A 17,487-nucleotide genomic window follows, 5' to 3' on the forward strand; every position below is an offset into this window, starting at 1 on the left:
TTCAGCTACAGATCTGGGACACAGCAGGTCAAGAGAGATTTCGGTCCATTACCCAGAGTTATTACCGAAGCGCCAATGCCTTGATCCTCACCTATGACATAACCTGTGAAGAATCTTTCCGTTGCCTTCCTGAGTGGCTGCGGGAAATAGAGCAATATGCCAGCAACAAGGTCATCACTGTGCTAGTGGGTACGTAGGGACTAATGAGGAGGGAAATTGATTTATGGGCATTAGAGAATTTATAGTAATATGAAGGTTTGCCTTGGCACATTCCAAGAATATAGTTTATAGTAAATAGTTCATGCAGTCAACTTTAAGTTCTTTTGCAATTGAAGAGAAAATGAAATAGACCTTATCCCATGGTGATGGTTTTACAAAAGTAGAGTAGAAAGCATTGCTGATTGGTTTTTCTATCAATGCAGGCTCTAGGGAAGAAGTTGGGCTCTCAAGAAAGTTATGCAGGCTGCTTAACATTTAAAATATATATTTATCAGATCATGGAAACTGCAGGTCTATAAGTAACAAATATCTCTTATGTGATACAGAATTCATTATTGAAGCAATTGTTTAATGCCTAAAAAAATGGGCTTTGGTAAATTTTTTCACTTCTTACATTTATGCTGATTTAAGAAATTCTAACTATCAGAAAGAATCCACTAAGGGAAATGCTGCAGTTTGTTGCATCTTATAGAAATGGGTAGATCTTCCTTTTAGAATAGGGAAAAAGCAAAAACAACCCCTTATTTTCTGTGGTAATAAATATACTCATTAAAAATGGAACTGCACCGAAATGGACTGGATCAATAAAAACTTCTCTTTATTGGAAGAGAATGGAAAAGTATTCACAAATACATAGTTATTAAAATGTTTACTTCCTAGGAACAAATGTTGTTGCTTAACAAATCTTGCATTTTGGCAACCTGGGTAGCAAACTTCAGAAATATTGTTAGTTACAAATTATGGTTAACAGTGAGATAAGTAAACACTTTATAATAGCTATTATATGCTGCATATGTGTCATGATCCCTAACTTACAGATGACGAAACCATGAGTCAGAGAAGTGAAATTCTTTACCTAAGGTTACACAACTGTGAAATTGACTCTAAACATTATACTTCTCCAATTGTAATATGCTGCTTTGCAACAAATTGCTAGACTTTCCCTTCAAGTTGCTGAGTAAAATATCTGATCTCTACGAGCTAGTGTTCCATGCCCAGTCCCAAAAACCCTCTTGCACATTGGAGAACCTTGCCCTGAAGCCCTTGAAAGCCCCCTATTCCTTGTTCCACAGAAAGCCCTTGAACACTTAAGTCAAAGCATAACTATTTTGGATTTTATCTATGGAAATTTTAAATGAAGATTTGAGAAATTATTAGTTCAATATGAAAGAGGCACTGTTTTTTTTTTAAATTTTTCTGATGGAAAATTTCAAACATAGACAAAAGTGGAGAAAACAGTATAATGAACCCCTATGTATCCATATCCCAGCTTCAGCAATTATCAACTCATGTGTATCTACTACCTTCTTTACCTGCCTAACCCCAAGATTCTTTTGAAGCAAATCCCAGATACCATATTAATTAACCTTTCAATATTTCATAATATATTCTAAAGATAAGGGCAACTTTTAAAAAAAAGTCTAGATAGGTAGTTAGATAGAAAGAATGATACAGCAAATGTAACAAAATGTTAAAATTGGTGGATCTGGTATATGGTGGGGGAGGGAAGATTTGTTGCTGCTTTCTGTGTGGGTTTTGTATTATATTTGAAACTGTACCATAAGTTTGAAATTATTTCAAATTAAAAAGTGTAAGAGAAAAACCAACTAACTACAATGTCATAATCATACCTAGGAAAATATTAATTAATAGCATAAAAAACTTAGACAGTATTCGAGTTTCTCCAATTGAGTCAGTTTTTTTTTTAAAGTTTGTTCAAATCAAGATCCAAATAAGGTCCATATGTTGCAATTGACTTATTACATCTTTTAATTCTCCTTTTATCTGTAAGTTCCTTTTCCATTTTTTTCTCCCTTGGAATTTAATTGTTGAAGCCTTTTTTTTTGTTGTTCCATAGAGTTTTCAAGTCTGGATTCTGTTATTTCATACCAGTGGTATTATTTAACATGTTCTTCTGTCATCTGTATTTCTTGCAGATTTTAAAGGCTGATCAGATTCAAGCTTGATTTTTTTTTTCTTTTTAGCAAAAATACTTCATAGGTGGGGTTATGTATTCTGAGGTACAATTCTCATAGGACAGGCAAGAAAAATCTTGATTCTTTTTATTCACCAGCTTTCAAGGTAGTGAGTTGATTTCCTTAGTATCTTCTAAAATGAACAATTAAAATGTGTTTATATTTTGAACATCATTATGAACATATGAATTTAAATATAGTTGATATAAATGTGTTGCAATTACTATTATTGATGCTTACATTGTTCCACCTTTGACAGTGGGAGCTTTTTCAAATTGGTACCTGAGTCTTTTTGACATGACCCAAGGAGTCTTGTTTTCTAGTAACAAGTGTTTCAGGCACATTTTGTGCATTTCCTGCCCCAGATATGGACTTAACTATTTCTCCAAAAAGCGCCATTTCTTTTTAGTGGGAAATGGTGTTAGTGGCCACAGCTGAAGTGCTATGGTGCTCCTTGCTTCTGGGTTGTTCGTTGCATCTAAGTTTTTTCAGTGTACAGAGCCAGTGTGTGTGTGTTCGTGTGCGTGTGTGCACATGTGCACATGCATGCACGTTTTGTGTGCATGTGGTGAACCGTACAAGCATTTATGAGGAAGTTGTCAACTCCCAAGATTTCCATGGGCCACACTTGGCATCGCATTCACCTAAAAGGATGCAGGACATGGAACACAGCTTGCCAGCAGGTCAGCATCAGGCATTCCTCTTCATGGAAATAGTCCTGTTATAGCAGTCCACATAGCTTTCCAACAACTCTTGTCCCTGCACCTCTCCCCCCACCCCCCTGCCCACAACAGCTCAGATACGAGGAAACAAGGCTCACTTCAGGCAAGTTCAGTATTTTCCTTAGCCTAGATGCCTCAATATACCATGGGAGCTAATATCTCTTATAACAACTCACAAGCATAATTTTCAGAATCTCTTCAAGTTTCAAAAGTCATTACACAGAGGGAAGCTCAAACTTATAGCTCTCATTAGGTATTTGTAATTCTTATATAGAATTCCCAGGATAGATATAATTTACCAATCAGTGGTCATTTTAACTATAAGCAATGCTGCCAAGTAACACAGTTGACATATCTATCACCTTTGTCAGATTTCCAGGAGAACAGAGGTAGAGCAGTTTTTTAAAGATAAAATTAAACATGAATTAGTTACACTGATAGTTCCATGTATAATTCCGGACTGCAGAGATTTTACTTAACCTCATTAATCTTATATCTATGTTTTTATGTTCTCATGCCAAATATCTAGTTCCTTATAATATAACTAGTTATTTACTTTATCTCAAACAATATGCCTCTAGCACCTCGAATAATAATACCAGTACACCACTAATAAGATGATTACTGACACAGTTCACGATTTTTTTCTTCCATTTTTTTTCCCTATAGGGTATATACCACTAGGGAAGCATGGTTAAATATTGTATCTTAAACTCACTTGAAATAGTTCTTCTTTGTGTGGTTATGTCACTAACCTAATACACAGTTAGGTTCATTTGTTTAATTTTGCTTTCAAATTTTAGGTATTGTGTTTTAAATTTAATATTTCATTAATTATAAAAATTAATTGTGTAATATATAAAATATTTACAAGGTTGTGAAGTCAAATCTACAAAACAAAGTATATTTAGAGAGGTCTGCTTCCTATCCTTATCCCCTTAACCCTGTTTCTTTCTTAGGTAATCATTATTTTTAAATTAAGATTTTAGTTTATTCTTCCATTAAAAATAAGGAAATAATGTGTGTGTGTATATATACATATATATATATATGTTCATATCCTTCCCTCTTTCTTAGTTGCATGTAATATACTTTGCTTTTTTCACTTAACAAAATATTCTAGTGTTCTGATTCCACAGCTGTATATAAAGATAGTCCTCATTTCTTTTATAATGGCAAGAAACTCTATAGTTTATATAGCCAGTATCCAATTGATGGGCACTTGGGTTATTTCTAGTTCTTTGCTATTACATATAGCACTGGTATTTTAAAATAAACATTTCAGTAGTCACAACCACGTTTGCTTTGCTTTATTTACCCATCTGTCTGAGTTAACTTCAGATCTGGAATTGAATTTTAATGTTTATGACCCTTCAAAAAACCAAATGACAAGTCCTTCTTTGATTTTACCACTTTTACAGGCAACAAGATTGATCTGGCTGAAAGGAGAGAAGTCTCCCAGCAGAGAGCTGAAGAATTCTCCGAAGCTCAGGACATGTATTATCTGGAGACTTCAGCCAAGGAATCTGATAATGTAGAGAAACTCTTCCTTGACTTAGCATGCCGACTCATCAGCGAAGCCAGGCAGAACACACTTGTGAACAATGTATCCTCACCCTTACCTGGAGAAGGGAAAAGCATCAGCTATTTGACTTGTTGTAATTTCAATTAAAGGCTGAGGCAAGGGGAAGAAGAAGGATCCACAGCTGCCCTGATGGGCCACAAATTGCTGGGCAGATCTGGCGATAACTGTGGCTCCTGCTCTCGGACCTTGCGACTCCTGTGGGCTCCCGAGCTTACAAAGCATGGCAGGCCAAGGGCCTCGTCCACAGGCCAGCATTAGCAGAACATATAATGGTTTCACCCTTTTGCAGTCTGGAGTTGGAGCAAGGAGGAAATTGCACCAGGTGCTCCATGATCTGCAGAGCATGTTGCTTTTGTTTTTTTAAAAAGCAAGTAAAAGTGCATTCCTGAACACAGTCCGGGGGAAATGTACTGTAGGGAACCCTCCTGCACACCAGAGGGTACATGTAGGAGCTGTTCTTTAGGGCTTCAGTGGGCCTGGTTTTCTTGTCTACCAGATAAACCAAAACTGAGGTCAAGTACTGTCTCTGTAGTATGTGTTGATGACTCCATGGAGATTTTGAAAAGTGTTATTTCTCTTGTCCACAGGCACTTTCAAGAACTTTGGGATGTAAAAATGAAATGAAACCTTTACCCATGACCAACAGTAACAATCATTGTTTTAATAATATACACACGCTCCATGACTCCTTTTGGTGCTAATGGTTCCGCTATTTCACAGACCAAATGTTTTAGTACATTGATGTCCTTAAGTGTATTACATAGAAATAAAAAAAAATGGGGGAAGTCCGTGAATCGGCACCCTTTATCTAAGTCTCATTACTACCTTTTCCAGGGTGGATTTGTTAGAAAAGGGAATAGTTTTCCCTTCATTTTCCCTCTAAATCTCTACCATTTTCTTCAATTTTTCTTATCTTTCTTGCCCTTTAAGTAAATGAAAGAGTTTGAAAAATGGGGGGAATAAAATGTTGATGATATGCTAATGAAAAAGATTAGCACGAAGACATTATGAATAGTATGAGAAAATTGACCTAATCTGACCAATAAACTGTGGTTTTATGGACTACAATACAGGGTTCCAAGCAGAGCACAGTCCTTAATATCGGATCACATCTTTCATCTTTTACTTCCTGGTCCTATTCATCTTGGACAGACCAAGGCTTAGAATTTTTTTTTAAAGATGTTTTTAGTATGATGTTAAGTGAGAATAGCCACAGATGAGAAGTCTCGTGACCATTTTGCAACCTCAGTATCACCTTAGAAGAATTCTGTTTGTGGAAGTGGGTTGAGCTGTCTTTTGTCACCTCTTTCATGCAGGAATGTTACTCTCAAATTCATGACCCATACATTCTTCCTCTTTTTCTTCTCTCACTCCCTGTCTCCCCTTCATTTTCCTTCTTTTCTTCTTCCTTTTCCCCATTCAGTAAACCCACCATCTTTCTCCCTTGCTTCCTTAGATGCATGTATTACTGTAGATCTCCAATTCATATGGAGATGTATTTGCCTTTACTTAGCCAACTTTAAAATAGCACTCAAAATGGAAGACATGTTGCTGAATATGTGCTACTAATTCTTCAGTGCCACATTTTGATAGCTTCTAATTTGTTCACTGATATAAATGCAAATTGGGAAAATAATTAAACCTGTATGCTGTTGATGCTGTCAGATGCTTCTGTAGCTTGCTGCTTAGTATAAAAGAAGGATGAGAGATGGAATAATTAATGAAATGTAATTCCACCGTTGCTGTAGATGGGTCCTAATCTGGGTCTTAATGTTTGAAAACTATTTAATTTTAAAGAAATGAGTCATGAAGGGACATGATGTTGATAAAACATTTCTAGCATTTCTCTAGCAGGTTTCAGTTACCAATCTCATGCACATGGGGATTATATATGTATTGTTTAAGAGGTTGACACTTTTGGTTGGCCTTACTGTGTTTGTCCTGATTCTATGGGTAAGAGAAAGGCATCCCAGAAGTTTGAATTCTTCTTATTTTAGAATTGGTGTACACAGGAAAGAAAAATCATTTGAATAAAAACCAACCAAAATAGTTTATAATAATTGTTGCCTTTCCATCCCATCCTTTCCCCTGTCAGAAACTAAAGGTATTTAGAGAACAAATTGATCAAGGTGAGCAGAAAAACTTTTTAAACTGTGAGGAAATGTCCTTGTGTTTAGAATTGTTACTTTTCATTTAGGACAAAAACACAATGCCTCCCAGCATAGCGTGACCCAATTGCATCTCATAGGAGCAAGTGTGTTGAAAATGAAGTTTTGTGACTATAGAGGAAAGGGCTCTGTAAGGTGGTACAAATTTAATTGCAAAATAAATTTCTGGAATATACTTATATTCTGACATTCTTATTCTCTAGGGCTCAGTCTCCTCTATGTACACTTGTTTGACCAGGCTCAAAGAGAGTTAGACATTCTACTTCTGGTCCCTTTCTTCCCTGTTACTTCCCCAGCCTTTCTGTAGCTTATAGTCATCCTTCCATGGCCCATCAGCAGGGACACATGAGAATCTGGCTATGCTTCCTTTTTTTTTTTTTTCACCTCTTAATTGCATGAATTCCAGGTTAGGCCTTATTGATCTTGTTCACTGATGTTTCTATCTCAAGCTCAAGAACAGTCCTTGGCAATATTGTAGGCAGCTCACTAAATATTAATTAAATAAATGACCTGGTGTCAAGAGGAGCTTTTCTGGTTAAACAGAAGTTCCTTCAAGTAGAACTTGAGAAAGGCCACTAATTAAATATGGTCATCTTAGCCCAGATCAAGATTAAACTTGTTGGTTTGCCTAGTTCTTATTGCCATGGAGATATTTATCAAGATGAACCTTCTTTAGCTAAAAATGAATTCTCATTTAATATGGGTAAAAAAAAAAAAAGGAGTAGCTTTCTCATAATTTAATTTGATATTGTCTACCTTTTTCAATCACCAATGAAAATGCATCATCTTTATTTCATGGAGTCAGGTCTGGGAGAATCCGGGAAATCATATAATTTGTTGATATTAATGATATTTTATTATGGCTTTTAGTAGACTGTATCCTCAAAGGATCTTGTGCTTTCACCCTTGCCTATGCAAGGCTAACTTCTTTCTAAGCTTTTATTAAACCTACTGAATTATATTAACTTTTAATTTCTAATTATATAGATAGGGCCAACTATCCTTTCTGTGGATTACTTAGGCCATTGGCTTTTCCTGGTCTTTCCTTTTCCCTGTCTTTTAGACATTTCAAATTAGCATCTCTCCCTGAATTAAGTAACAAGAAAAATAACAAAAAGTGAAAGTCAAATGAATTGATTTGACAAATGATAAGTTTTGATTTAGAGTTTGGTAAGAAAGGAGGTGGAAACCACTGACCAAAAAAAATAAAATAAAATAAATTCAGACTATTTAAACAATTTTAACTTTTGGAGGGAGGAGGCAGATTTAATAGAGACTGGATTCTTCTCTTCCTTTCAGAAATGCATGCCTTCAGACTCCCGCAGTACAAGATCAATGATTTGCCTCATTTATCCAATTAAGCTATCTATAATTCTTCCAGGTCCAGCATCAAATGTCTGTTAATGAATTATTCTGAATAAATGTTAGTTGCAAGTGCTTTTAAATTAGTCTTCTGGGTAAAGTGAAAACATCTTTTTTGTAAGTTAAGCCACATGAATGAGATTTCATATTTTTACAATAAAAAATGTGGGGTTTTTTTTTCATATATCAAACCAATGGCTTAAAGATAGGCATTTTCTATTTATTAGTCCTCTGGAACTCTGTATATTTAATGTCTAATACACAGGGATCACTGCCCTATTGGCCTTTACAAGAGGTCTGGATTTTGCCTTTTCTTTTTTCTAGAATTATTTCTTAACTGCAAGTAGTTATTTTCTTTCCTTAATCATGCTTCTGACAGGTATTTTTGTTGTTGTTTCTTCTTTTTTGTGTGTTTTTTTTGGCATGTATTTTTAATGCAACTATTAATACTTGTAAGACCTATTTAGAAAAGTAAAAACGGTAAAAAAAATGTTTGTATCTCATCCTTCATATAAAAATCTGTTCCACATAAAAACTATGGTGGGACAGTAATTTTTGGAAAAGGGAAGGCTGGTTTTCTTTTCTTCTTTTTGGATTTCATTTCTGTGGCATGAATCTGTGTTTGAAGGAAAGCTGCCTTACTTTCCTTCAAACACAGATTCTGTGTGTATACTGGGTAGAGAGCAATCTGAATTAAGAAATTGCCATTCCTACTAATAGCTAACTAATACAGTAATGGTAAACAAGGGAGATGACACTTCAGTTCCTTTCATGAGTCCCATAATGTTGGAATATTACAATCATTTCTGAGAGCCATACTTTGAAATTAAAGACAAATTGAGGCATAACCAATATGGTGAAGAAATTTAAAATGTGAAATTTAAGTTATTTGAAGAACTCTTGAGGGACTTTGGGGGATTTAGTCTGGGAAAGAGAGAGGAATGTAATTCGTGTTTACATACCTGAAGTTAACTGCAAGACTCTGTCATCTAAAGGGGTAGAATGAGGCCTGATGAATGGAGTCTAATGAGCCACAGATTTGGGCTCCATATCAGGAAGAACTGTCTCAAAAAAGTTGAGGAAGGAACTTTTTCACAGGAAGACAGTGCTTCTAGTAATAAGTTCCCTGTCATTGGAGTTCAAGCAGAAGATAGATAAACACTTGGCAAAGACGTTGTGGGGAGGAGCCAAGCATTTGTTGGGGGTTGGACAAGATGACCTACTAACTTAAAATTCTATGTTACAGTACTTTGTCCCTATACCATGTTCAATTAAATATTTATTGACCTACTGCTAATGATTTTTTTTTTTTTGACAAAAGCTTTGCTCTTCTGCCAGAAGGGCATCCCATGCTCTAGGGAGGAGGTTGTTACATGTCTGTTAGGCCAAAAGATTGGCCTATCATTATGCTGGGATTGCTTTGTCAGTTCATTAATTGATGTACTGCTGAAATAACAACTGGTTCTTGAGTTAAACATGAAAAAGGTATTGTTTTAATGGAAGTTACATAAAACTACAGAAATTATTCATCAGTCACTTGCAAAACTTAGGCTATGCTAAATTTAGTGAATATGGGAGCCTCTTAGGGATTCCAAGGTAGGTTTTTTAGCAAAAACAGAATCTACAGTTAAAGATCCCACAGAAATTCCAACATGATCTTTTATAGCTCACATGAGAGAGGGGCTGGTGGGTTAGGGCATAAAGCAGCCCCCAGGATCTATTTTGGAAGAATCTTCAATTTGGTTAAATGGTTTGATTGTATTGAGAAAACATGACCTGAAAATGATTTAAAAAGAACTGAGGGGCGGGCAACAGTGGCTCAGTGGCAGAATTCTCGCCTGCCATGCCGGAGACCCAGGTTTGTTTCCTGGAGCCTACCCATGTCAAAAAAGAACAAAAAAGACCTTAGGCCAAAATGCTTCATGTAGAAAATAATAAGACACTGCTCACTGATTTCAAAATCAGAGACAATTATAAGCAACTTCTGCTAATAAACGCATATGTCCCAAATAATTCCACCTGCAAATAACTGAACCATTGCCAGGCTGATAGATGACTACATTGGTCTTTTTTAAAAAGTCACTGATCTCACATCAGGATGGTAAAAGATTTTATTTGAATCCTTTGGATGAAAGGTCAGAACACAAAAGCTAGACATCAATTCTTTAATTGACTCTCTGATTTGTATGAGTCAAAATTGTACTTTCACGCTGAGTTAAAGCAGAATTTTGGAGATGCTATATTCTACTTCCTGATGGAATCCTTGGTGGGTTATGACTTTGACATATCACAGAGTGATGGTATCACCATATGGAAGGGAGAACATTAGGTTAGTATGTGACTTTAGGCAAAGCACAAGTTCCATGAGGATCAGTTTCCTTATCTATGAAATAGACTCATTATAACTATCTGTTAGGATTAAATGAGGTAAATTGAAAATATAGTACTTGGTAAACAGCAAGCAATCAAATAATAGTTTTTTTCTCCTTCATTAAGAGCAGACTTTGGGTGGTATGGTACAGCTATAGATCATGAAGGGAGAAATAATTCTTGACTTCAGAGAAAAGAGCTCATTTTTTGAAAGGATGCCTTAAATGAAGTCATTTATTTGATACATCTTTTGTCTTTGGGCACTATTGTACATGTGAGACATACTCTATTTCTTCGTATACTTCAGAAAAGGTATTCCCTTTTTCCTGATAGGCAATTCCAAGTTTGTGAGCTCCTTATTATTAGGAAACGTAACCTTAAGACTGAAATACCTCACAGTGCAATTTAAACCTCTTTCTTCTTAATCCCATCTTCAGTGGGAAAAAAAAAGTGGGTTGATCCTCATTTTCTTTTTAAAGGGCCACTTTTATCATTTATTATTGCCCTTTTGCCTCATGTCCACATATATTCATCCATCCATGTATATATAAATATAATGACAGTCAGAAAAACTCATTAAGGTTATAATCATTCTTTTGGTGAATGTCAAGATAGATTTATTAACTCTTGGCTTCTTATTGGTATCAGAATTAGATCGTAATCTTATCATTGATTAACACTTCAATTACATATGCATTTTTCTCTTTAGTTATAAAATACTATTGATAACAAAGTGTGTTTCTGTAGAACTATTCTGGTCATGTGGCTTGTTTCCTCCTCTTGGTAAAAATGGGTGTCATGAATCCCAATATTGTGATCTGTTTTAAGAATTTCAAATATGTTATTTGATGAACACAATTGCCAATATCCAAATTAACAGGGTTTCTTTCCCTTTTTACATGTGCATTAAATTCTGAGATAAAAATTGAAATACCAAATGCCTAATAAAGCAAAAATTCACGTATAGAGTAACAAAGATAAGAATCTGATCTGTTAGGACGATCCGTCACCAGTTGGCTTAATGGTGCACAGCTTTTGTTTAAATTACTGTTATGCCTGGATTAAATAACAATAGTAAAATTTCACAAGCCCTTAGAAAAACAGCTGCTAAACATACTGCTTTCTGGAATGTAATCATTAGTAGTAAATATTGTCATGTCTATACAGCTTCAGGATACTAGCAGAACTTTTGAAATAAAATTAAAAAAAAATCCTTATATTCCTTTATAGCATGTTGTGGTTTTCAGGTCCCTGTTATACAAAATCTCAGATGACCAGAATTCTGCTTATAATTTCTACTCACTTAGTATCCTCTAGATATAACTAGGTGGTTGGAGCTTCTTAGATGGTATGTAAAGGAGCTACATAAATGAATTTGAACTAGCACATTGGTAAGATTGCTGTTTTCAGCAAAATAAAATTTTCAGATAATGAAGGGGTCAAAAGAGATTTTTGATTCTTTGAGAGGAAAAAAGTGTGCCATATATATATGTGTATATATATGTGTGTGTGTATATATATATATATAGCAGCACACATATTCTAATGCATGAATTTTAGTATAGGGATGAAATAAAATACAAAATATAGTTCTGGGAGTCTTCTCAGCAGCTGGTTAAAATATTTAGAGTAGCTGCTTTATGAAGACTTAAAGAATCCCTTTTTCCCCTCTTAGCTTTTTCCATCAAAACATGGTTCTTTAACATACACATAGTTTTAACAAACAGGTTAATCACTGAGTCTTATGAACTGAGTTCTTGATATTTATTATAGATATTAATCATTGATTCTCAATAAAATCTGAATACATCAATATATAAAATGCAACCATGAAGGTGGGCCACGGTGGCTTAATAGGCAGAGTTCTCGCCTGCTATGCTAGAGACCCGGGATCAATTCCCGGTGCCTGCCCATGCAAAAAACAAAACAAAACAAAAAAACAACCATCAGTTTTAACACAAGCTTGATACTTGATTTTAAATGTTAATATGCAAAGATTAACCGTATGGTATATCATTTATGTGTTCACGTATTGATTCTTTTTTTCTTAATGAAAAGCCTGTTAGCAATGTAAGTCAATTGTGACCTGCATGCAATTAGCCAGAAAACATTCTGGGCAAATTCAATCAGCATCAAAGGAGGTGGAGGTGGGGGTGGGGTGGGGCAAGTACCAGGACAAAATATTTTTTTATGAAGCTGCATTTCTCTTTTTAAAAATTAATATATAATTTAGATAGCATATAAGTCGAACTTTTAAAGTATATAATTCAATGCTTTTTATTCACAAAGTTGCACAACCATAAGCACTATCTAACTTCAAAACATTTCATCATCTCACAGAGAAAACACCACACCCATTAGCAGCAGTCACTTCCAAATACCCTCTCCCCCCAGCACGTGACAACCATTGATCTACTTTGTCTCTATGGATTTGCTTATTCTAACATTTCATCTGAATGGAGTATTACAATATATGGCCTTTTGAGACTGGCTTCTTTCACTGATCATAATGCTTTCAAGATTCATCCATGTAGTGGCATGAATCAGTACATGGCTCTTTTTACAGCTGAATGATATTCCATTAAATGGAGATACCATATTTTATTTATCTGTTCATCAGTTAATGGACATTTGGGATGTTTCCGTTTTGGGGCTTTTACGAATGCTGCTACTGTGAACATTCGTATACAAGTTTTTGCGTGGACATGTTTTCACATCTCTGTTAAAAGTGTTAATATAACAAATCAAGTCATTGATGTTCATTTGAGTAGAATTTCTTAAAATCCTACTTGGAAAAAGCAGTTTATAATGTTAAATAAATTGATCAACTAGAAAACCTCAAAATAATGAATTCCCCAATATGTCTATAAGAGTTTTACTGTGAGTCTGTCTTTTAGAAATGATACTTTCATGACGACATAGATGAAAGTTGAAATTTCATCACATAGAAATCACATAGAAATTTTCTGTGTGATAATATCTATAGTCATACAGATATTATCACACAGAAAATTTCTAGGGTCCTCTGCACTGCTGAGAATGACAGCTAGCAATCATACTGGAGAGGAGTATTCATACAATCTCCTAGGATTTAATGAAGGTGTACTTTCCATATACTATTTCTTTTATATGTTGATTACATTTTTAAAGTTTAGGTTTTCATTCTTGAATAAAAATTGTCAAATTGCCAAACCACCCTGACTATTCATTGTAGCTTAAGTTTTTATTGTTAAGAAATAATTTATCCTGGAAGTAAATGTAAAAAAGAATGTATTTTGTGTGCAAAGGATGAATGAGTAAAAATAACTTTATTTGTAACAGTTTTTTTTAAAAAAGCTGAATGGAAATTGCTTCCCCATGTACTTGTATATAAATAAACATTTTCTGTTGCCCATATTTGCAAAGCATGTGTGATAAAAAGCAAGATTTTTTTTTACTGAATATATACAATTTATTTAATAAATCAATGTCATTCAAAATACAGTGCCAGAACATTATGCAGTTTAACATACTAGTATTGTTTATCATGAAGAACATACCAGTATTGTTTATCATGTTTATCATGTTTGAAGAGTTTGAGCAAGAATCGGTATTAATTCTTTCTTGAATATTTGGTAGAATTCACATGTGAAGCCATCTGGTTATGGACTTCTCTTTTTTGGGAGCTTCTTAATGACTGATTCAATTTCTTTACTTGTGATTGGTTTGTTGAGGTCATCTATTTCTTCTTTTTTTTTTTTTATTAATTAAAAAAATTAACTAACACAACAATAGAAATCAATCCATTCTACATATGCAATCAGTAATTCTTAATATCATCACATAGGTGTATGGTCATCATTTCTCAGTACATATGCATCGATTTAGAGAAAGAAATAGCACTACAACAGAAAAAGAAATAAAGTGATAACACAGAGAGAAAACACAAATAAAAATAAAAAGTACAAAAATATATAAGAGGAAAAAAAAACAAAACAAACAAACAAAAAAACTATAGATCAGATGCAGCTTCATTCAGCGTTCCAAGATAATTACATTACAATTAGGCAGTATTGTGCTGACCATTTTTTTTTAGACGTCATACCATTCTACATATGCAATCAGTAATTCTTAACATCATCACATAGATGCATGATCATCGTTTCTTAGTACATTTGCATCGGTTTAGAAGAACTAGCATTATAACAGAAAAAGATATAGAATGTTAATATAGAGAAAAAAAATAAAAGTAATAATAATAAGAACAAAACAAACAAAACAAAACAAAACAAAAACCTATAGCTCGGATGCAGCTTCGTTCAGTATTTTAACATGATTACTTTACAATTAGGTATTTTTGTACTGTCCATTTTTGAGTTTTTGTATCTAGTCCTATTGCACCGTCTGTATTCCATCAGCTCCGATTACCCATTATCTTACCCTGTTTCTAACTCCTGCTGAACTCTGTTACCAATGACATATTCCAAGTTTATTCTCGAGTGTCGATTCACATCATTGGGACCATACAGTATTTGTCTTTTAGCTTTTGGCTAGACTCACTCAGCATAATGTTTTCTAGGTCCATCCATGTTATTACATGCTTCATAAGTTTATCCTGTCTTAACGCTGCATAATATTCCATCGTACGTATATACCACAGTTTGTTTAGCCACTCGTCTGTTGATGGACATTTTGGCTGTTTCCATCTCTTTGCAATTGTAAATAACGCTGCTATAAACATTGGTGTGCAAATGTCTGTTTGAGTTTTTGCCCTTAATTCCTTTGAGTAGATTCCCAGCAATGGTATTGCTGGATCGTATGGCAATTCTATATTCAGCTTTTTGAGGAACCGCCAAACTGCTTTCCACAGTGGTTGCACCATTTGACATTCCCACCAACAGTGGATAAGTGTGCCTCTTTCTCCGCATCCTCTCCAGCACTTGTCATTTTCTGTTTTGTTGATAATGGCCATTCTGGTGGGTGTGAGATGATATCTCATTGTGGTTTTGATTTGCATTTCTCTAATGGTCAGGGACATTGAGCATCTCTTCATGTGTCTTTTGGCCATTTGTATTTCCTCCTCTGAGAGGTGTCTATTCAAGTCTTTTTCCCATTTTGTAATTGGGTTGGCTATCTTTTTGTTGTTGAGTTGAACAATCTCATTATAAATTCTGGATACTAGACCTTTATCTGATATGTCGTTTCCAAATATTGATTCCCATTGTGTAGGCTGTCTTTCTACTTTCTTGATGAAGTTCTTTGATGCACAAAAGTGTTTAATTTTGAGGAGTTCCCATTTATTTATTTCCTTCTTCAGTGCTCTTGCTTTAGGTGTAAGGTCCATAAAACCGCCTCCAATTGTAAGATTCATAAGATATCTCCCTACATTTTCCTCTAACTGTTCTATGGTCTTAGACCTAATGTTTAGATCTTTGATCCATTTTGAGTTAACTTTTGTATAGGGTGTGAGATATGGGTCTTCTTTCATTCTTTTGCATATGGATATCCAGTTCTCTAGGCACCATTTATTGAAGAGACTGTTCTGTCCCAGGTGAGTTGGCTTGACTCCCTTATCAAAGATCAAATGACCATAGATGAGAGGGTCTATATCTGAGCACTCTATTCGATTCCATTGGTCGATATATCTATCTTTATGCCAATACCATGCTGTTTTGACCACTGTGGCTTCATAATATGCCTTAAAGTCTGGCAGCGCAAGACCTCCAGCTTCGTTTTTTTTCCTCAAGATGTTTTTAGCAATTCGGGGCACCCTGCCTTTCCAGATAAATTTGCTTATTGGTTTTTCTATTTCTGAAAAATAAGTTGTTGGGATTTTGATTGGTATTGCATTGAATCTGTAAATCAATTTAGGTAGGATTGACATCTTAACTATATTTAGTCTTCCAATCCATGAACACAGTATGCCCTTCCATCTATTTAGGTCTTCTGTGATTTCTTTTAACAGTGTTTTGTAGTTTTCTTTGTATAGGTCTTTTGTCTCTTTAGTTAAATTTATTCCTAAGTACTTTATTCTTTTAGTTGCAATTGTAAATGGAATTCGTTTCTTGATTTCCCCCTCAGCTTGTTCATTGCTAGTGTATAGAAACTCTACAGATTTTTGAATGTTGATCTTGTAACCTGCTACTTTGCTGTACACATTTATTAGCTCTAGTAGTTTTGTCGTGGATTTTTCCAGGTTTTCGACGTATAGTATCATATCATCTGCAAACAGTGATAGTTTTACTTCTTCCTTTCCAATTTTGATGCCTTGTATTTTTTTTTCTTGTCTAATTGCTCTGGCTAGAACCTCCAACACAAGGTTGAATAATAGTGGTGATAGTGGACATCCTTGTCTTGTTCCTGATCTTAGGGGGAACGTTTTCAATTTTTCCCCATTAAGGATGATATTAGCTGTGGGTTTTTCATATATTCCCTCTATCATTTTAAGGAAGTTCCCTTGTATTCCTATCCTTTGAAGTGTTTTCAACAGGAAAGGATATTGAATCTTGTCAAATGCCTTCTCTGCATCAATTGAGATGATCATGTGATTTTTCTGCTTTAATTTGTTGATATGGTGTATTACATTAATTGATTTTCTTATGTTGAACCATCCTTGCATACCTGGGATGAATCTTACTTGGTCATGATGAATAATTCTTTTAATGTGTTGTTGGATACGATTTGCTAGAATTTTATTGAGGATTTTTGCATCAATATTCATTAGAGAGATCGGCCTGTAGTTTTCTTTTCTTGTAATATCTTTGCCTGGTTTTGGTATGAGGGTAATGTTGGCTTCATAGAATGAGTTAGGTAGTTTTCCCTCCACTTCGATTTTTTTGAAGAGTTTGAGGAGAGTTGGTACTAATTCTTTCTGGAATGTTTGATAGAATTCACATGTGAAGCCGTCTGGTCCTGGACTTTTCTTTTTAGGAAATTTTGAATGACTGCTTCGATTTCTTTACTTGTGATTGGTTTGTTGAGATCATCTATCTCTTCTTGAGTCAAAGTTGGTTGTTCATGTCTTTCCAGGAACCCGTCCATTTCCTCTAAATTGTTGTATTTATTAGCGTAAAGTTGTTCATAGTATCCTGTTATTACCTCCTTTA

At 34.8% G+C, this 17,487-nt stretch overlaps 1 protein-coding gene across 4 annotated transcripts in view; it reads left to right on the plus strand.

The window, feature by feature from the left end:
• The window catches only part of RAB30 (RAB30, member RAS oncogene family), a 105,057-nt gene extending 91,268 nt beyond the window's left edge, over nt 1-13,789 (plus strand). For all 4 annotated transcript variants that reach the window (XM_077113443.1, XM_077113444.1, XM_077113442.1 and 1 more), the window contains 2 exons: nt 6-189; nt 4,339-13,789. In XM_077113443.1, the coding sequence (XP_076969558.1) occupies nt 6-189; nt 4,339-4,589 (435 nt within the window). In that variant the 3' untranslated portion in view covers nt 4,590-13,789. The remainder of the gene's footprint in view (nt 1-5; nt 190-4,338) is intronic.
• Nucleotides 13,790-17,487: the final 3,698 nt, after the last annotated feature.

Source organism: Tamandua tetradactyla, chromosome 8 (assembly GCF_023851605.1).
Source record: "Tamandua tetradactyla isolate mTamTet1 chromosome 8, mTamTet1.pri, whole genome shotgun sequence".
NCBI lineage: Eukaryota > Metazoa > Chordata > Mammalia > Pilosa > Myrmecophagidae > Tamandua > Tamandua tetradactyla.